General features: G+C 37.6%; 1 protein-coding gene across 2 annotated transcripts; it reads right to left on the bottom strand.

Moving 5' to 3' along the window:
• Positions 1-441: 441 nt before the first annotated feature.
• ift43 (intraflagellar transport 43) lies at positions 442-21,812 on the bottom strand. Of its 2 annotated transcripts, XM_015386832.1 has the most exons (11): positions 21,712-21,812; positions 18,363-18,461; positions 18,244-18,261; positions 14,419-14,489; positions 10,791-10,826; positions 10,152-10,198; positions 3,354-3,426; positions 1,573-1,648; positions 1,383-1,445; positions 1,048-1,133; positions 442-689 (listed from the first exon to the last, which is right to left on the bottom strand). In XM_015386832.1, the coding sequence occupies exons 1-11, from the start codon at positions 21,766-21,768 to the stop codon at positions 641-643; spliced, it is 675 nt and encodes a 224-aa protein (XP_015242318.1). In that variant the 5' UTR covers positions 21,769-21,812; the 3' UTR covers positions 442-640. The 2 variants fall into 2 exon arrangements, with proteins under 2 accessions (XP_015242318.1, XP_015242319.1); XM_015386833.1 differs by lacking the exon at positions 18,244-18,261.
• Positions 21,813-22,225: the final 413 nt, after the last annotated feature.

The following is a 22,225-nucleotide window of genomic DNA, read 5'->3' as shown; positions in this document are numbered from 1 at the left end:
AGACCGAATCTCTGCCGCAGAAATAAACCTAATCACAATCTGTAAATGTTACAGCTGTTTCCCTAATAGACCTGGCTGGACTTTGGAGGCCTGCATCTTTATTCACACACATGAACCAAAGGCAAAGCCGAATGCTGATACATCACTGCTCTTTGAGATATACGCATTCACATACATTGAAAGTGAAATAGGCTGAAAGTTTGTTTTCTAATAAAAGCATTTATAAGTTCTTGACATTCTTCTTTTGGGTTTTTACTTTGTTTCTGAAGAAATATTTGGTCTCAGAGACTCAATGGTCAAAATATGTCTAAGTGGAATTTTACAAATATTGACATAACTATTTTTTTATATCAATGTTGCTATTTGATTTGTTTTATCCTACAGCAAACGATAAAAAGATGATAAAGAAAGAAAAATAAAAAGAGAAGAATGAAAGTGACAATCAGGATTTATTAGTATTTGCAAACAGATACTTAAATTTGAGAACAGAAGGTTTATTATTGTCTACAGCTCTTAAAAAAAAAATTTGCTCATCACTTTAAAGAGTTGCAGCTTTCTTGGTCCAGACTTCCACTCCTACCTTTTAATTCAGTAAAAGTATAATGTATGCTAATCCTCCAGGTGTCAATAGGAACTCTGCTCAATGCATTTGAGATAATAGTGAAGACGGGGCCGTTCCTATCGAAGAGCTGCGAGATAAAGTCAATGGCACAGTCAATAACAATAAGGTTGTAGGCTTTAATGAGGAATGTTAATTTGAACACAATCAGCTGGATTTGAGCTTAGCTGATTATCAATCTTTATGTTGATAATGCTGCCAGAACAAAGAGGACATATCTATCTGAAACGGCTTCTTTCAAATGATAGCCTTTAGGGTGGTCAAGTAAAAAAAAGAAAAAAAAAAACAGTAGAAAAACTTCAGAAGACCAAAAAAAAATAGCAGAGAACTTTTTTAAGACATCAAGAAATACTGTACAAGATGTTACAAAAATAAATTCTTAGAGAGAGACAATAGTTAAATAAAGTCACGGTCCCTTGTGCCCTAACTCTGGACTCTCTCCTTGATCCTGTTCCATCTTAAGCTCTGAGGACACCTCTGCAAACAGACAATCCCAGTCCCAGATCACATTCTCCTGGAGAGCAAAGTGGATAAGAAGAGAGAGGCGGTAGAAGAACATTTGGAGAGCCAAGAAAGAAAGGAGAGGGAATGAGGGGGGCAAAGTAAAGAGGAAGGGGAAAGGAGATTGTAGGGTATTAATGTACACATCATAAATCTTGATTACCTGGGAGATACGAGTGGCAACCTCCCCAGATGCTCAACAAACAGCTGGTCTGGTCTTCAGTGGGACCTCTCAGGATATATTTACTAAAATCTCACTCACCTCTTTGAACTCTTGCTCCGGTGCTAAAACCTTGGAGAGCAGCTTCAAGTCGATCTCTCCATCCTGAAAAGACATTTCAGTAAAACCCTCTTCGCCTGCACAAACTGGGGTGATACCATACTGGGAAAACCACCTTGAAGAGAAGGGTAACTGGGATAAAGATGCATAAAAATAAATGTCCTTGACTTACTAAGGTTTGGAAGGTCGAGAAATGTTTAAGATCATTGTCCAGATCACTGTAGGTCATCACTCGATTCACCTGAACCCTGAGAAAGTCACAAGAGAACATTTGTTGTTGTTTTTTAACTTCTTTATGTTAAAATGATCCTAAAGTCAAAACACATCTGAGAAGTGTCTTTGGACAAGCTTAACATTTTTGCACAATCAGGCTCCACATCTTCAAGCAGCGACAACAGTGAGCAGGAGACAGTTGCCAAGTGTTAAACGCCTCAAATTGAAACCCAGCTGCTTATCTGTGGGTTGGAATTAAGTAGGGGGGCTTTCAAAGTGTCCGGGGCCTAGCAGTGCATGCCAGTCCTACTTACTGCACATTACACGCTACATTGCCCCTGCAATGAGTTCAATGTGGATATTATCTTGCACGGAGTGCTAGCCCCAGCCTAATAACCTCCACCACTGTCACAGCCCTGCTACATAGTCGACACATGTCGTTGTGTCTCTCTCTGCCCTGTAAATCAGAGCCTGGGTGGTGAGAAGAGAAATGAATAAATCACATCAAACTATTTCCTTATTTCTGCGACGTAAAAGTTGCAATAAGGTGAACAGAGGACAGATAACTTTGAAGAGACCTGACTCTGAGTCCTGGATAGTCAGAACTCTTGTGGGAAGGGTTTCATCTGTTTTTAGTGGGGGGCCTGTTCTCTGATTCAGCTTCCGTTGAACTGTAACTTTTGTGTTTGTTATTTTACATCTTGACACACTTTGCTCAGTTAAACTCTGTAAAACCTAAATTAGCTGGATTTTTAAAAACAGATAAACCTTTAAATCACACTGTGGACGGTAACACCTTCATTTCACAAAAAAGTAGGACATTCATTGTTTTTTGACACTCAACCACAGTCAGATCAGGAAGCCGGGGTCTGGTTAAAACCCAAAATTAAAAAAGATCTAGAACTTAAAAAGTCAGAAATGAACGATCTTTTATTATTTCTGTATAATAAAATCATCAAAAGATAAATGAATGTAAAAATGTTATTTCTAAGAATTTCAGTTTCATCTTATACTAGTTTTTAATCTTTAAAAAGTTATACACACTTTTTAGGAAAAGAAATAGTAATTTATTTGAATGTCAAATACATTTAGCAACATCTGGTCACAGTCAATAGTGAGAGGAAGGAATCAGCTGTACAGACCAAAGGTCCATCAGAGGTTAACGCAGAGACGAATCAGCCACCAACTGGACAGAGGGACCCAACTGAAGGCCTGCTGTGTTAATAATAATAATTGAATTTTATTGATCTCACATTGGAAAAATTGACCTCTTAACTCAACCCATCCACTTGGAGAGCAGTGGGCTGCCATTGTGGGGCGCCGGGGAGCAGTTTGGAGTTAAGGGTCTTGCTCAGGGACCCAGAGTGGCAGTCTGTGGCAGTGGGCTTGAACTCAGGGCCTCAGGATTCCAAGCTCCATGCACTAACTACTAATCCACCACTTCCCATTCATGTCTGCGTTCATGAGTCAGACCTTAGGACAGCTTAAAGTTAGTTAGTTTTGAACAGTTGAAGTCCAAAACACCCAAATGAGCACTTCAAAAAAATGTGCAGGTCCATGAATATCAGCCTTGGTTGGGATTGTACACAATATGGAGGCTGTGCACCAAGAGAGCCAAAAAAAAATATAGCATATTTACCCAGTTCAGCAGGTTTCTGAGGAATTTACCCCCTTATGAAATACTTGTATCCAAAATTATCCTTTTTATTAGAGATGAAATAATTAAACAGATTTTAGTACCTTGGTGGAGCAGCAACCTGCATTGTTAGATCTTCCTCCTGCACTTCTTCTAAATCTGGTATTACTGGAATATCTGTTAATATAAAAAAGAAAGCATCCTGTAACAGAGATGACATAAGCTTACAGAAAATAAAATGGCAAGTCTGTGATTAACCAACAAAATGAAAATGCTGAACTAAAGACAGCATATCCCCTGTGTATGCCTGTCAGAGGTGTGTGTTTGTGAGATTCCTTTTGTCTCTCTTGCTGCCTGCATCCTTATAAGAGCTGCCCTGTCATCGCCATGCGGCCATGAATATTCAAAAGGCGAGGCGGCGGCTCATCCTGCTGTGATTACGGGTGCTGGGCAGGGGCTCCCCACAAAGCACCCCCCGCTACCTTAGCATTTGGGCCCTGTCAGCGCCGCCCACCCTGAGGACCTGCGGTGGCCGGCAGGCCGACCTCCATGTCCACTCTGCCACTCCGACTGGGGCTGAGTCCAGCCATGTGCAGAAGTATTTGCTTGTGGGCCCATCTGTGTGGGGTCGGAAGTCACAGCGCGGCCTGGCAGGGGCCACAGTGCCAGGAGCCGCCAGCCCGCTGTTTGAACAGTGGGAACCCGCTTTAATTGGCTGAACGCAACAGGACAGAGAATGGCTTCACTCCCAAGAAGGACAGGGCAAACTTTCACAGCTTTGCTCAGACTGACATGTGAAGGAATCAAAAATAAAAACAGATAAGAGATGGAAATGTTGAAATATATTTATTTGTTAGTAAAGGAAAGAAAAACTAAGTGCCAATCTCAAAAAGATGCAATAACCGGTAGCATCTGTATGCAAATCCTTGATTTGTTACATTGTTGAATCATCTTTTGTCTGTTGGCTTCTGTTAAATCCAGAATGGAACTAATATTTAACATTCTCACATATGAAACTCTAAATAACCAAGGCACATCCTATATCAAACATCTGATTGATCCTTATGTTTCTCACAGAGTACTTCCCTCTTGGTCTGCAGGTTTACTGGGGGTTCCTAGAATCACCAATAGTAGAATAGTGGAACCAGCTACCATGTTTGGTCCATGATGCAGACATCCTGTCTACTTCAGGCTCAAAACTTTCCTCACTGATACAGCTATTGTTAAGAGTGGCTTAAGTTCTTGTTTTTCATGAATTATTTCTGCTGGGAACTTTTTGTACTCTTTTCCAGGCTGATGCCTTTGTATAAATAGCTGAATGCAGGCAGTCCAACTTTTATTTATCACATAAACTAATTGAACTAAGATCTGAGGAACTGAATTGAAAGGTGTACCACATTTTTTTGGATTTTCGACCATATTGTACACGATATATGTCACATTGAAAGCTGGGAAAAGTTGAGAAATGTTTTACGATAGTCGGAACAATGTTTTAAACACAAATATTTACTCTGCTTTTCTTGCTTTTGTATCAAAAAAGAAACACTTTGACACTCATTAAAGTGAACTACATTTATAATAAAAACAGAAAAAAACTTTTAGTTGCCCACTTTCCTGCTGAGTATCTGTCTTAAATAAAAGACCATAGGTCTTACTTGTTGCATCATGATCTTTTGATAAAATCATATTCATATTTTTCAGTTTAAACATTTTCCTGCAAAACAGCCTCCTGGTTTGACTCAGATGCAGTATATGTAACATTCTAGATGACATTTTTCAGTGTATTTATTAAAGTACTAATAGTAAGGGGCTCTCTATGATCATTCTGCTTTTCATTTAGATTTTATGAATAATGTTTTGCAAGGAGAATCTTTTCAAGAGGATCTTTATGTACTTTTGGTTTTTTATTGTTCATAATGTTTTTATGAAATTTGATTGGGACTTTTAATATACTGCAGAATATTCTGGGGCATGTGCCTCAGATAATCTGCCTTAACAAGCCTATGTGCAAAACCATAAAAATGCAAACACGTCCCTTCATCCACATCTCATTTCCTGTAGGAACTTGAATCTTCAAACCTCAATCAAACAGCTTCTGGGCAGGAAGAACTCTGCAGTTCTTTATTTGTTCTACAGTGGGGTATTTACAACGTCTAAAAAAGAACATCTGGATGCACGACAGAGAAGTAACTGTTAGGAAGAAAAAGAAAGCTGGCCTCGTGAAGAGGCTTGTCAGTAATCTCCAACCACAGCTCTGTACCCTGAGGGGAAAGTCGATACAGGAGCTAAATAGAGGTGAGGAGATGGAAGTCTGAATCTGATGTGAGGAAATATCTTGGCATCTATGTCACCATTTTTTCAAAAATAAACCCTGAAAACAAACTGGGTAAAAGAAAATAAATCATTGATCCTTGGTGGAGCACAGGGAAAATATTTCATTCCCAACAGAATTCCTTGATGGATAAAGAATTCTGACAACAACTAGGTGAGAATATAACGCATCAAGTTTTACCGGAAATCAAACTGCCTCCTTCAGCTGATAACTTACTTGATCCTCTTTTTTTTTTTTTTTTTTTAATTAAACCAAATTAAAAATGCCACACTCGTTTAGCCGCTGACAAGATTCATCTGTGTTTCTGATATCCAAATAAATGCAGGCACGGGTATTTCATATTCATGAGGCCCGGTGACACTTTGTCCTCTCATTTACAAAGCACAGCGTTCAGCAGAATCCGTCCCCCCTGGACTCCCAATCAAATTTAATGGTCTTAGTGCAATGACATCAAAAAGCTTCGCCATCCGGCTCTGCAAACAGCTTCCTGGGTTGTCCATCTCTGCACACACACTTTTAGACTTCCACTGGTAATGCAACATAAATGTACACCATGGGTGTTCAGTGGGAATAATAGAGGCATATGCTGTCTATATGCAAAGTCTGCTATTGGAAAAAAAAGGAACAACTGTATTAAATTGGTTTTAAATTGAATGCATCACCAGAGGTCAAGCAGCCTGTGTTTTCTACCGACTCCATCAGGAGGATAACCACACCTTACTGCGCTCAGCTGGACGTACAGCGAGGTGGCTTTTGTCTGCCTTATTAGTCCGCTGCATGCAGTCTCCTCGCTGAAGCCTGTAAATATCAAAATGGGGATAATAGACGTACCACAGCTAATGCATGCAAGTCAGCGACTTTAGACGAGAGGACGTCTCCCCACATCATACGGACTCCGGTAACCTACACAAGGGGTCCGGTCAAATGATTACCTAGGCAGAGTTCCCTTTGAAAGGCTCATAGAGCAATATTCAACACATCAGCCTGTGAGAGCGACGCATGAAACAGGAGTGTGTTGGTGATACTGGAGCTATTTTAAGTGACCAGCAGGAAGCGATGGGGGCAGCTGATAGGGAGCTGGGGGCAGTTAACTGGCCAAGCCTTCTCTCTGTGGGTCTCTCTCTGCGCTTGTAGCCAGTGGACATAAGGGATAAGGGTGTGGGACATAATCAAGATTGCAGGGGCTATCTCAGTAACCCTAAGCACTGTAATTTCCAATGCCCCTGCCTCCGGCTCTGTATTAAGAGCTCTCCCTCCACAGAGTAATAATCTTTCTTGGGGCTTTAACTGAAAAAGAAACAAACCTTTGTATTCAACATACAACCATTTTAACCTATGTGTTGACAACATTTATCTAGGTTCATATATAAAACATAATCAGAGGCAGTATATCAGAAAGCACTTTCATTCTCAGGGCTCAGCAGCAAACTACAGAAGTTTTAGTAATAAATTATCAAATAAATTATTCTTTAGGCATCATGTTTGATTCAAGTTTACAAACGACTGAACAAATGTTATGAAAAATGCCTTCGTTATATAAAGAAATGAGCCAGATTTCAACTAGAGACACTTGAAATGTTAAACAAAGAATGGGTTACTCTATGTATGAGTTTGTAATCGCCTTAGTCCAACATTTTCTCCGATGTACTTTCTCCATACGGGGCCTCGGGACCCTTCTGGTATACAGAAAAGGGACTTATTTTAGTTGCTAAGATCAGAACTGACATAAAAAAATTTGTTTTATTGTTTTGTATCATTTATTTTGCATTATTTGTTTAATAAGAAAGTCATTTTAAACTTTGATGTTTAAAATATGCTTAAATTTAGATAAAAACCTTTTCTCTTTGGATACCTATGTTACCATTTAGGTGACTAAGTTCCTTGCCTGTATGAGTAATTTCTATGTTTCTCTTTGATTATTTCTAATGTGTCTGTTTGCCTGTTTTTTAACATCTGTACAGCATTATTTTTTAAGCATTTGATTGATTAATCTATGTTATAAAATAAAAAAGTGTTTAACTGTTAGTCTGAGATTTATTGCAAACGCTGATTTTGTGAAAAAAAACTTGAAACCTTGAGAAAAATTAGAGCAATTAAAATATTGAATATTTGGATTTAAAATAGTTGCTATTCTGCCATGTGAGGAAAGCTTCCACAAAGACACATCTGTAGATTTATCAGTTTATGAAGTGTGCAGTGCATGCTAACCTGTTTTCACTGAGACTATTTGACCTTATAAAGCTGCTTGGCACAGCAAAAACAGAATGATCTTCTGCATCCCTTCTTTGAAAAGTCGCCCCCCTCAGTTTTAACTTGTTTGTAGAGAGCATAAAGGTCACAGGCAAAAAGTGATACCAAAATATTTGTATTCAGCTGCATCGGTCTGATACTGTGTATGGATGTGTGTGTTTAGGGGTGTGACCAAGTATTTGCTAAGTTGTGGGGACGGTGTTAGGCTGATTGCAAAGGAGTATGCTACTTTGTGGGGACTTAGATGTACTTGTGGGACCAGTGGACTGGTTCCCATGAGAAAAGGTTTTCTTCTTGATTGGAGATAAAGTTTATAACCAAGGTGTGAATTGCGTTTAGTTTGCGGTTAGGTATGTGTTTTTAATGGGGAGAGTTATGGTAAGGGTGTGGGTTAGACCAGAAAAAAGAAAGAAAATCAATGCAAAGTCACTTTAAGGATAGTGGGACATAACATTTGCAGGTGGATATACTTGTGTGTGTGTGTGTGTGTGTGTGTGTGTGTGTGTGTGTGTGTGTGTGTGTGTGTGTGTGTGTGTGTGTGTGTGTGTGTGTGTTTTCAAAACCAACTGTGGTTGAATATTCTAGGTCCAGATCTTGGCGTAACTTTTTTCATCACAATTTTTCTTATCTGTTTCAATTGTAATAAACAAACAAGTTGATGAAATGTGAATATTTGAAATCTATTTTCAAACTGTTTTTAGAACAAGTAATTCATAATACAATGGAGAAAAAAATCAAATATCACCAAATGATCTTCCCTTGATTAGCTAAATCTTCTGAATTTTTCTCACTATTCCCCTGTTCTAATGGAAAAGGCAAAGGGAGAGTATCATTGCTTGAAAAAGGACTGATCCTCATAGATTACACAGTTTGAATATTGGAGCTTTTAGAGGATTATTTTGCAAAAACAAGACCTTAAAGAGTTCATTTAGGAAAAAAGTATTATAAAGCAGCATTACTCTTAAAAAAAAAATGATTTTCTATGGGGAACATTTGAGTGAATATCACTTCATTAGAAGACAACTCAAGAATTGTTTTTGTATTTCACATGCATTTGTTTCGCTCTTTACTGTTGGTATCAAATCCCTTATTTATTCAGAGTTAAGATAAGATTACAGACAAAAAAAAAAACACTATACATGCACAAACTCAGCTTAAGGTACTTTTCTTGCAGGATATTTATTTTCAGCTTTTTAAAAAAAAAATTGTCACTACACTGCCACAAGCACAGAGCAACGAAGTGAACTCTCCGCATTTAACCCATAGCATTGGGGAGCAGTGGGCTGCAATGTGTGGCGCCATTGCGGAGCAGTATGGGGTTAAGGGTGTTGCTCAGGGACCCAGAGTGGTAGTCTGAGGGAGTCGGGCTTGAACTCAGAACCTCAGGATTCATAGCTCTACTGTATGCCCTAACACCACTCCCCCGTGTATATCGCTTAGAACAAACTTTTGCAAACACTGATAACCTGGAAGCTAAAGGAGGGATAGTTTTATAATTATGAAATAGCATCTAAACTTGAATCCATCTATACATAAACTATTTGTTTCAATATGGAAGTATTTGGTAATCCACTTGTGTGCTTCCTTTTTGAAACTTTAGCTGTAAAGAGGCACAGAAATTAAAATAAATGAAATTCATCTAGTGAAAAAAAATTATTTTATTTTGCTTATGAATATGATTAAAAATATAGTTCAAATGTATGGCTTGGTAACTAAAATGTTTTTAATAACACATAAAGGTAATCTTTTAGCAGTTGCCAGAGCTGGTCCAAGGTAGTGTGAGGCCCCGAGCAGAGATTTATTTGGAGCCCCCCTTCTGATTTGAGCCCCCTACCAAAAAACAGAACTGACCTCTCTTTAAACTAGTCTCCACATGATGTTTTGGTCTTGTTTGTTGTTCTTTAACATTTAATACAATTTTTTACACCTAAAGAGTGACTCAACAATGATGAAATTAGACTGATTACGTTTTTGTTGACATCAGTCACTTCACAGGACATTGAATGGATATCACTTAAATATAGAAGCTCAGCGGTTTAGTTTTTTCTTTCTAATTTTCACAGTAACGAAAGTAATTGTCGGTTCACAGTTGTTCATATGGGGGGGCAGACAAAGGGATACTCTGTGGTCAAAAACAGGACTTCATAGTACCAGATCAAGCTGTAGCCAGGAAGAAATATGGCAGGAACATCAGTGTGAAGTGATGATCAGTTTCCTTGCTTATCTGCTCTACTTTTAGAGGATAAATGGAGATGCAGTGGAGAGCTGCTCTTTGCCCGTGAGGAGACACAAAGAGTGTGGACGGCAAGGGTGCTCTTACCTCCTTCATCATCTGATCCCTGGGGAGTTTGTGGTCGTAGGCGATGACTGTGGAAACAGGAAGTAAGGGGAGAATTAATTATTTAATGCTTTGAAAGCCAAGCCTAATGGTGAGAACATCATAGGAAGTACGGGAGCTGGTTCTTAGATGTTGCTTTTATGATTTGTCTGTTTTTGTTATTCCACTATTGTAGGTAGAGAAGATCAGTTATTCATGTCTCTGTTGTTCAACACAACAAAAAGAAAACCCGTCTGAAATCTCTGTCCATGTAAGTATTACTGGGACCAGTGGAATTAAAGGACAGCATAAGAGTTCTTCAGGGTAACACAGTCAGTTTTACATTAACTTCAGTTTCACTGCAGACATCGAGGCTCCGAGCAGCAGCTCAGATGATGAGCACAGTCGTTTATTCTAAGGTACAATGATTATGAAGGCCCAGCATGAAACTAAAACTACAGGAAGACGGCAATAAAATGTTACAGCAAATCAGTCAAGCTGCTTTTATATTCACTTAAAAAGATTGTTTTTGGAAAACAAGGACCATTCACAATGTGCACAAGAATTTACACAAAAGTGTATAAAATATGTGTTTTTTTACACCGATTCACTTTAATCATGAACTCCAAGAAGTTAACTTACTCCTCCAGTTCCTCGGTAGCTCGTCTTCTTGAAGATCTGTAAATGAAAAGAAAACACAGTTTTTACACAAAATAAAAATAAAAGACGAACTGGTTTTGGCCTCCAGGAAATAACAATACGCTGAAGGGTCTTCTAAAGCACATAGAAAGAACTGGAATAAACCTGTTCATAGCATATGTGTCTATCTAAAGGCCTGCAGGCCTGTTCTTTTAAAGTGAACAAAGTAACTAAAACAGCTTTATAAATGGGAGTAAAGTGTTAGATAAAAGTGTTAAATCATGCGTTTAATAAATGGGAGTAGAGTTATAATAAAAGAGCAGTGTGCTTTCTGGCTTTCATTTATGTAGCTGCATCCGTTCCTTTGGTACATTTGATATTCCTGAAGTGGCCTGATACAGAAATGGGATTAACAGCCTTGATCTATCTGAGGTAATTGTTTCTCAGTAGATAGTTTGTTGCCTTCCAACTGGAAAAATATGACTTTTATTGCAGGTTCCTGCATGTGTTAATACATCCTGGGTAAAAAAAGATCTGCTTTGTCTGAATGTGTAAGTCAGACATCAGTGTGAAGGACTTTGAGTTGACAGTGAAAAGGAAAATTCATAAATCTGGTCTATTTGTTGCTGGTTCTGTATAGGACTGATTTTAGTCAATATTTCTGGATTTAAACTGGACCTGCTTGTCTTGAGCAGTGCCTTTAACAACACTTGCTCTAAATTGGTGCCATGTCAAAATATTAAACTAACTCAGTATGTTTTCTCTCTGTACCTATAGTATGGACCAATGACCGTGTATTTCTAAACTTGATCCAATTATAAAACTCTTCTTTAATATAAAATATCATGATAGAGAGCTTCTGCAAGTTGCAGCCAATTTTAAACTTTCTAATTTTAAATCCAGGTTTGAATTACAAAAAACAACCCATCTGAGGGATAATCACAGAGATGGATTACAAATGAAAAAAATAAACAAAATATATTTATTGTAAATTTCCCAAAAAAGGTAAGAAAAAACACAATTTTAGGAGCTGGAATTTTTCGAGGGATCGCACAAGCACAACTAATAAAAGAAATCAGAGCCCTTTACAATATAAGCTAAATTAAATCAATACTTTGGGGAAAGAAACACGGAATAAAGAATGATCTATGTACAAATTATAAATACATACTAATTTAATGTTTAGAGGTAAATTAATAATTCATGTTTAGTGGGAAAAATCAGTAGCATCATGTGTTCTCATTAAACTCTTAAACAACTTCTCGTTGTTCTCTTCATCCAACATGGGAGTTGGTTTAGACCTCGTCTGACTGGCTGTGTGTTTCCTGGACGGGGCCGCCTTTTACAGCTGCTTTTTTTTTTTATCTCTGCTTCTGTCTCCTTGAACCCCAGTCGGCCTCGGCAGATGGCTTCTCACACTGAGTCTGGTTCTGCTGGAGGTTTCTTCCTGTTAAAAGGTAGTTTTTTCTCTCCACTGTCGCTACAAGCATTCTCAGTGTGAGGGATTGCATTTGAGTCATTGAGTCGATGCAATCAACTGGTTTCCTTAGATAGAAAACTTTAAATCAATTTGACTGCATGATCTGGTGAACTGTAAAGTGCCTTGAGATGACGTGTTATGAATTGGCCCTATAGAAATAAACTGAATTAAATTGAAACTGAATTAAACAGCACATACACTTTACATCTAAATAAGATAGACTAGATTAGGTTTTATCTCAGCATCAACAAAATGCAATAATACAGGCAACAGAACTTATAGTTCTATGCCATCAGGTTTGTTAAGTAAAGACTCTTTAACCCCCTGCAGCCACTTGATACCCACAGCCTAAGGAACCAAGGTTAAGATCAAGAATGGGAAATAAAAAAATTTGACTTTCAAATGTCTGAAATTTACAAATTCAAATTAAGCACTTTCTACACCTTTGAAGACCCTAGGAACCTTGTTATGATTAATCAAATCAGATCAATGAAAGTCTTATTTTTCACTATTTATAACGTTACACTCTCTCAAAAAACAACAATTACTGCGTAGCACTAAGCCTTCTTATTTTCAATTTCAAAAAAGAGGAAAAAGGCTCTTTTTCATTTTGCTTGTTCTTCTGGTTGAGAGCTGCCCCCTACTGGTTATCTGATTTACCCTTCATCTTTTCTAGAGCATCAAGCAATCGAGACTTTAGAGGAAAAAATAAATAAAAAGAATATAAGATGCAGTATTAAAATAAACAATCAGCATTATTTGGAACGACAGTAACTAGAAAAATGGGAAGTAGTTTTTATTGAGGAACTTGTGTTTAAGTTGTGTTTTGATTTGTGACCTTAGACCAACTTATATTACTTTCCCAGGAGGATTTTCAACAGATTTGTCTTGTTTATAATAAACAAAAATGACTTCATTACAAATGTAACTTTTTATTTAACTTTCTATTTTAGAACCCTGATGAGCCCTGCAGAAGTATTTTAATCCCCGTCTTTTCCATCTTTCGGATGCTGCTCCGCAGCACAGCAACAACAATAGATGAGCAAGAGTCCAACCAGGCAGAGCGGAGATGAGCTGATTGAACCTACCTGGCTGCCCTTGGACTGTGTCCTGTCTGGACGGGGGGTGTTGGGGGGTGGGTGGCGACACTTAAGACACATTACAGGCCGCTTGATTAAGACTCATGTAAGGCAAAGCGATAGACATGGTAAAACTGTCTGGAAAAAGTTGTTAGGGATAAAATATATTGTGACAACCTGGTTTCAAAGGTTCATCAATAAACTGACAGATCATTTAGTGTCAATTAGAAGTGATAGATCGACAAATCCCGGGATTTCTGCGCTGGGATTAGTGGGAGGAGGACAGTGGTGATTGAGCATGAGGGGTGACATTGAAAGGAAAAGTCCTTGTCGGTTCCAGGGGGGACCATTACTTACTTTGTTTCAGAAAGGATCAATGCACATGCAAGCCCCTTTTACACCTCCTGTATTTGAATCACTTTGAGAGCAGGAATCAAGAGGGGTTACGCAAAAGTGGAGTTGCATACGCTGACCTTCGGTGTGTGAAAGGGGAGATCTATCGAGTTGACTTTTTCCTGCTTGCGCTAATGATGCAGTAAACTATGCAAATAAACAGAAGTGACTGCCCCCCTGTTCACTCCAGCCTGCGTTCTTTAATCTCCACTGAGACAAAAGGAAAGGAGCTCAGCAGAAGCAGAAAGGACAAACTGTTCACTCGTGGACAGAAGCACCAGTTGCCGATCAAACCTCCCAGCAAACATCTACCATCTGCTTCAAATATTTTTAGGAATCCTCTCTGTTGTGCTGTCTTTGTATAGAGCAGGATACGGCGGTAAGGGGTGATGAAGTGGCTTGAACTCCTGTGATGAAGTGGCTAGCTGACTAACAGTGCCCTCCTGTGGCTGATGCATTAACCATGTCAATTACCGCCTTGCTCACAGATGAAGACGAATGGAGAATCGCCTGCTCAGACAGGCTCCCTCTAACCTTGTTGATTCACAGCCTGAGAGCCAAATATGCACTGATAAATAAGCTCATTCAGCAGCATGAGAGTTCATTAATAACACATAACACAAGCCTGCAGGCCCCGCTTCAGTGTTGCCACTGCAGAGTGTTATAAAGAGAAACATACTTGGCAGAGCCAGATCCAGAGTTTTCCTGTGCCCAGCCACCCTGCCGCCGGGCCGGTTTAGGAGGAGGGCCCTGCAGTAAGAAAAAAACTGTTAATAGCAAACAGATTCATTGGATTAATTTTTTTTATCAGAGACAAATATAGTACAAAGTAAAAATTACTTTATAACTGTAGGGGGTTTTGAGTCATAGGGATACTTTGCACTAGTAATCTGTATTACCAGTGCTGAAGAGGAAACATTTTAGTACAAATCTGAAGACTTAAAAGAGAAAAGTCTTTAAACAACTTTAACTTTTCCACACTTTCACTCATTGTTACCAAAAAATTGAAAAAGCGGAACATGCTTTAACATTAGCCATCTTCAGATTAAATGTTTCATTTAATTCTAGTTTAAATCCAGCTATTCAGTGAAGGCCATAGAAGTTTGTTAAGAGAACACTGGGGAACAAACGGCTTCATGAAGTGCAAGGTACACAGCAGATAGATCGGGAAAAGATGTGGGGAAGTTTAAAGCAGGGTTAGGTCCTAAATAATGTCACACAGAGCACTGTTCAGTCCATAATCTGAGAATCGAAAGAGCACTGAAAAACATTCAAACAGACCGCCTTAACTAACAGGTCTGGCAAAGGGAGCTCTGGATTTGCTGGCAGGACGATAGAGCAGTAGCAAAAGGGAAGCCATTAGAAGTAGAGTTTGCAATAAAGGATGAAAGGAATATACAAAAAATGAGGTCAAAGTTGCTCTGAAGATTATTTTTTATGCAAAACACTTTGTGTTTCTGAAAACAAACACCCCAAATCATGCTGAGCACACCATCCCCATTGTGTGTCTGCTCAATTAGGCTCAAAATAGGGGGCAGCTAAGCAAATATTCTTAAGGATGGAGCAAAGTCTTCATCTACCCGGAAAATCTTTATGAGCATTAAGTTGACAGCTAATGCTCACAAAATCTCCAATCGATCTGACTGTATTGCAAAGAATGAAGATTTGAAGCTTATTCTGGTTCTAAACTATTGACTTAGGCGAGCTGAAAAACAAATGTATGCCACACTTTTCAGATTTTGTCTCTGTAAAAATAAATCCACCTAACATCTAGACACCAATAATTTTGCTTCTATATTATTCTAAACATAAAATCCTAATCATGTGTGATTAGAAAGTGGCAACATGCAATAACATTTATCAAACATGAACACTTCCCTGAGGTGCCGTATAAAGCCTGCAAACAGCCAATCGATTTCTGTGCTCAAAGGCAAATGTAAAGAAGTTAAGGAAATATTCTCCACAGCTTGTTTAACCTTTTTAATCGATGTTGCCTTCTTGTAACGCCTCCACAAAACACTACTCCACGGATTACCGTATGCCACTATATGCAGGAAAGAATGAGCTCTATAAATTTAATTATTGTTTAATTATTGTGTTAGAAGATAAAAGCCAGAGGATAAGACCAATGTCCATCCGAATTATAGAGTCAGACCAGGCAAAAAGCACATCTCTCCATTTGTTTGAGTAATAAACTTAGGATGTGTTGCGATCATAATGTTTAGACCCTAAAAAGAAGACATGAATGGATGAATTCCTTTAAAAAACAGCAGAACATTTCTCATTGCTATATTGGGACTGCAGAGGACAAAGTCTTATTAATGAATTTCCTTCATTTATGATGAAAGAGGAAATAATCATTTATGGCTGGGTTCTTTAGCAAAGCCATTTATAAATCTGAATGTCACCATTAAGCAGGGCATAGGGAGGGGGGGACCCACTCTGTTCTACTGTATATTACCATTAAACCAGGGAGCCGAGGCTAAACGAGCTCCCTTAACTTTGTGTAATTAGTAACTGTCTCTTAAAAAGAGCAGAAAGGATAAAAATCACAACTGGGGCTTTCTAGCAAAGAGTGCAGAATTTGCTCCAAGGGATGAAAAATCGCTTTGTTGTTTAATATTTGATGTGTCTGACTATGAATGGTTTTTATTGGGACCACACAGTTTTTCCTTACAAGAGATAAAAGTCTTCTGACATTTTAATAAGGAAAAAGGGAGAGGCTATAAGTGTCATGAGAAACAAAACCGATGTGTGCTTCTAATACCTAATGACCAAATATGAACCTCAGAGCTGTAGTGAAGTCCCCAAGTCTGTTGGGACAATTAGCTCAGCCTTTGGGATTTCTAATTCAGGATTCTCTGGAGGTCTTTGGGTCAGAGAACTTGTGCACAAACTTTCAGAGCACAAAAAAAGCAGCAGATTGCTTGAAGGGATGTCAGGAATGTGAGCAATCAGTGGGGTATTTAAGGCAGTAGAAGACAGGGTTGATAAACAAACACTGCAAAGAAAAACCACATTTCTACCGCACTCCGGAAAAATGTATTGCATGTGCACAGCAGGTCATGAAGGGCACGAGAAAATTTGTTCATACAGTTAGGAAGTTGTCCTAATTAGGGAGGATTAGCCTAAAGCAAAAGGATTGCCTTGTGTTTTTCTTTTTAACTTTGGGAATGTTGGCTCGTTTACAGTTTGCTGGAGCAAGAGATGTCTCTCATTCCAACGATGCCAGGGATAGGCAGTTTTTTTTTATTATTATTATCTTTTTGCAGCCAAATTTGATTAACTAAGAAAGTATAATTTGGTTTGAACAATACAAAGGAAAACTTTGTTTTTTTTTTTACATTTAGCCACTTTACAACTTCAAATTACAGTTTGGTTAAATGAAATTTTGTGACAGGACAAGAAAAAAGTAGTGAATTAAATTTATGATATACGATTTAAAACATTTCAGAAGAAAATGGTTGTGTGCCTTAGAATTCACCCCCATACTCTAACACCCATAGATAAACTCTAAACTGCTTCTTGTAAATCAACAATTAAAGTGAAGCCAGAGGAAACAAGTGATTGATACAACAATTAAACGTTTTTCTACTAAATTTAACTAAACTTTCTGGCCGATATCCCCATATGTGGGAGAAAATGAACATTAAAGATCACCTGGAAACAGCCCTGCCATGGTGGTCGCAGTAAATCACAGCAAAGTTATCTGAAGGCAACATTCTTTGGGGATTATCATATTATTATTAGTATCATTGAGATCCTTTTATTTAGATGGGAGAGGAAAGCGAGCTACAGTTTATGGGAAGATAAATGGAACTAAATCCACCAAACATCTAGAAAAATACAAACTATAGGCTTCAAAAGACTTTGGATAAGGTTTTAGATTCAGCTTCTAGCAGAATCTCAACCTGGGCTCAAGAACTTTAATGAGAAGAATTGGCAAAAACATTAGTAGATGTCAGAAGATGGTAGAAAAAGACTCCAGGGGGCTTGGAACTGTAACTCCATCAAAAGGTGGTTTTATTTAGTTTTTACTGTAGAGGCTAAATATAAATACATTCTACTCATTTTAAATTTTAGTGTTTTTTTCTTCCTCACTTTTGCAAGTAATATGCCACCTTACAGTAGAAAGATAAAATCTCAATAAAACATATCTAGGTTTTGTGATGTGACAAACTTGTAAAAGATTGCAGACATAAAAATAGATGAACACAGAAGCATAAAAGGAAACAATAAAAAGGAGCTTTTTAGATTTTCTGAAATTCTGACATACATACTTTATGCTTTAGAGGTTTTTGAAGTAGCAGATAGTAATCAAAATATCTTACTAACTTACTGCATAAAAACTCCTTTAATTAAATGACAGCGTGTTGTTTATCGGAGAGTCAAAAACAATGATGCAGAAAACTGATGACTAACAAGGTAAAAAAGTAAAGAAGATTAATAGAAAATAGCGGCTCTGGAGAATTGCAGTAAAGCCATGCAAACTAACACCACCCACCTCATCATCATCATCATCCTAAAAAATTATGCATGTGAAAAAAAAACAAAATGTAATTTTATGACTTGTGATGTAAAGAGAAAATAAAATGTTCAGGTAGATGCATAAAAATGACTCACTTCTCCTAACGCAGCAGAGGTGGATGGCTTCCCTGCAGGCCGGGAATCTTCAAACGAGTGATCAGCTGATAATCGAGCTCTCCGGCCAGATTTAACAATCTAGAAAATGAACATTATTTCTCATCAAAATAAAGTGGGGTCTATTATATTTCAAAGCAAGTAAAAAAAAACATATTTTTCATATTTTTTTGCTAGAACTACATAAAGATAACAGTTTTACATAAAACGGTGTGTCTGATTGTATAGTATCTTTAATCTGAAAGTTAATGATCATTCTTAATTATTTTAAACAATTTATTTATGATCTAAAAGAAACCAGAGCTGATCATGGAACAATGACCAGTAAAATAATAGATCTGTAAAAAACTAAAGTAAAAGATTTGCTTACAACCATGTGAAAAAACTGTGTGAACATGCAAAAAGTTTAACAATTTAAACAGAAAAATATTCATCATTAAGACCTCTTTACTCATCCAAAAAGTTCTTAAGATTTAGGGCTTTTAATTAAGTCAATCTTGGTGACCAGGATTTAAAATGTACAGCAGCTTTAGAGGATATGACCAAAAACTAGTGTGCTGATCATCTGCATTAAAAAGTGACAAGCACAAATTCTCCAAAATTATCCCAAGTTGCAATGAAACAGATGAGATGATATAAACCAGAGGGCTGTTTGACAAAACCAAGAAAGGAGATCAAGCTGGGATTTTCCGGAGGTCTTGGCCTAATAAAGCCTCCACTCAGTATCACAAAAAAGCAATGCATAAGTTACTATAGAGATTTATTCTGTGCAGCTAAGCCTGCTCCCAAACAGGCTAGCATCCAGGCTAATACTGATGCCTTATCTGTTCAGTCAGCAGTTTCATCAATCAGAAATCAATACGTTTTATCAGTGATTCCGTTTTCTTGTTTGTATTTTGCTACTTTTCATCTTTTTTTTTTCAAGCCTACTTTAAAATACCCTTTAAACATATTTTTATTTAATCAAGTACTGTTATCATTTTTATATTGTTATCATAGCTGATACTATTATCAGTTTTTGAGGACTGCTGTTGTTTTAAATTTTGCAAAAAAGACCTTTTGCATGTGCTGAGGAGATTAGAGAGAAGTTAAAAAAAGAACAAAAGATGTTGTCAATAAAGTCAGGCCAGAAATGGTAGCTCTAAACCCCTGTAGCTTCCTTTATAAAGAGGGATTCTACAGCATTGCAGGTAACGTGAAACAAGCTACACAGACTTGTTTTTTAACACAGGATTCCCCAATGCTGTTGGTGTGATCGACTGCAAGCACAATAAGATAAAACGCCCCTATTCTGCACACAGAGGTGTTTTGTTAACGCAAAATCCATTCATAGTATCAAAAATGAGGAACGAATAAGCTTTGAGTTAGTCCTCCAATTAACTACATGGATTTATTATGTGCATTAAATTACTTTCATCTTTCTAAAGCATTAAAATGATCTGTGATGATGACAGCATCTGTAGCAACGTGGAGGTAAAGTTGCCAGACTCAGTCCATCATTTCAAATTTCTAAATTCTGCTTTTCTGAAATAGCCCTCTGATCCTCTAAAAATAACTGAAATGACCATAGCATTAAATAACTGATTATATCCTTCATTTGTCCTATTATAGCAGTTATACCTTTTACAGTTGCTTTTTGTATCTCCTTGAACCCCAGTTGGCCTCAGCAGATGGCCGCTCACACTGAGCCTGGTTTTGCTGGAGGTTTCTTCCTGTTAAAAGGGAGTTTTTCCTCTCCACTGTCGCTACAAGCATGCTGAGTGTGAGGGATTGCATTCGAGTCAATGGGTCGATGCAATCAACTGATTGTCCTTAGACAGAAAACTTCGAATCAATTTGAATGTATGATCCGGTGAACTGTTAAATGCCTTGAGTTGACATGTGCTGTGAATTGGCGCTATATTAATAAACTGAATTGAATCATATTTTTATGCCTAAATCCCATATTTTTCTCAGCTCTATATTCAACAGTTCCCCATACATTTTTTGTTCACTCAATATGAAACTATCGGGAATGTTGTTTGGAAAACATAACTATATATTCTATTAACAAATTAACTCTATACCGTGCCTGACTTTTCAGTTTTGCATGAAAGATGTCAATATCCGTTATATTTTCATAAACATGCACCGATTGCTTAATCATTTGTGATTTAAGTCTTTAATGAATCAGTACATATTGCACGTCATTTTGAAACCTTTTGATATATATCAGATGTTTTGTTGTTGTTTTTTCTATATAGGAGCTCTATTGAGTCGCTTATGAAGGCCAGGGGCTTATAAAGGGGGTCAGAGGTGGCCATGGCCACCCTTAGCCAAACATTGGCCACCCCTGTGGCCACCCTTACTATTTTTTTCCCTCTAATTCAGATGGTGGGAGCAGGAATACTCTCAGGTGGAATATTCAAAACATTTTAATTTTACATATGGTTAATGTGTTGTGGTTAACCACAATTAACACTGTGGTTAATTTTGCAGATCAATAGACTAATGTTGAAGATGATAAATACAGAATTCCTGCTCTTTTCAGAACTTTTGTTGTTTGGTAAGGAAAAAAAATTATGTGTCTTTGCAAATAATCTAGGAGTCTTCAGTGAAATACTAATAAATAACTATTTTAATAAAAACTGATTAAATAATCAATTTATGTAGATTTTAGTACTTGATGATGAATGATTATTGATAAAAGTTGGTAAGTAATGACAATGAAAAAGATGTCCAACCCAGAACTCAAACCTAAAAGAATTTTATCCACTATACCTTTTATCTAGAAAGCACGGATGTTTAAATATATGCGTCTATTTGTTAGGAAAGGCTGTTGGAAAGTATAGTTTGTCTTTATTTAAAAAATATGGAGGTTTTGCTCGTTTATTTTCCTGTTGGAGCAGTGTAGATTTATCGTGAGGCTCTGGTGCCTACTTTCTACTTTCCGCCCCCTTCAGTGTACATTGGTTATTGCCTGGCCACCCTTATAAAAATGTTCTGGCTACGCCTCTGATGAAGGCGACATTTGATAAAAACGCATATGAAGCTGAACCGAAAAGCACCGAACAGTCAGTCACACTGAATATATGAAAAACAAGAAAGGATAAGAAGAAACAACAAGAATAGCTAAACACAGAGGTAACGGCAATGAGACAGCGTGAAAACAGTCCATCTGCAGTAGTTGGAAGCTGACATGTCTGCACTGGCTAACACGCTAGCTAAATAGCTAACCCTAGCCCGTCACTGAAACCTTAAAAATGACACGAAGTCACCTCAGAGAACTAAATAACTAGTACTGCTATTGTTTTACTTAAAGCACATTTAAAGATTAAACCGGTAAGCTCACATTCTTGTTCGCTGCACCATCCTCGAGCTGAAAGTTATCGTCCATCTCTCTCCTCATCGCTGCAGCTCTTAGCTATGGCTTCTTCCGCAAGCATAGCGTCACGTAGCAACGGTCACCATCGTAACGCCTGCCCCCCTTGTTTAACCAAGTCGCTCCCCCATATTTACCACTACTAGGCAACTATTACTACTGCCAGTACAACTACTAATACTTCTACTACTAATAATAATTAGTAACATTATTATTATCATTATACGGAAGAGGATTAGGGCCACTGAAAAAAAAATAAAAAAGGTTAAGTGATTTTAAATTTTATTTCAGTGCAATATGAGAAAAAGTCAGAATTCCGAGATTGAAGTCAGAATTCTGAGATTAAAGTCAGAATTATGAGAAAAAAAAGTCGGAATTCTGAGAAAAAAGTCAGAATTCTGAGAAACAAAATCACAATTCTAAGATTAAAGTCAGAATTCTAAGATTAAAGTCAGAATTCTGAGAAAAAAGTCAGATTAGAGTC

Source organism: Cyprinodon variegatus, unplaced genomic scaffold, assembly GCF_000732505.1.
Source record: "Cyprinodon variegatus isolate N-32 unplaced genomic scaffold, C_variegatus-1.0 Scaffold379, whole genome shotgun sequence".
Classification (NCBI taxonomy): Eukaryota; Metazoa; Chordata; class Actinopteri; order Cyprinodontiformes; family Cyprinodontidae; genus Cyprinodon; species Cyprinodon variegatus.
This window is presented reverse-complemented; position numbering and strand designations above follow the sequence as displayed.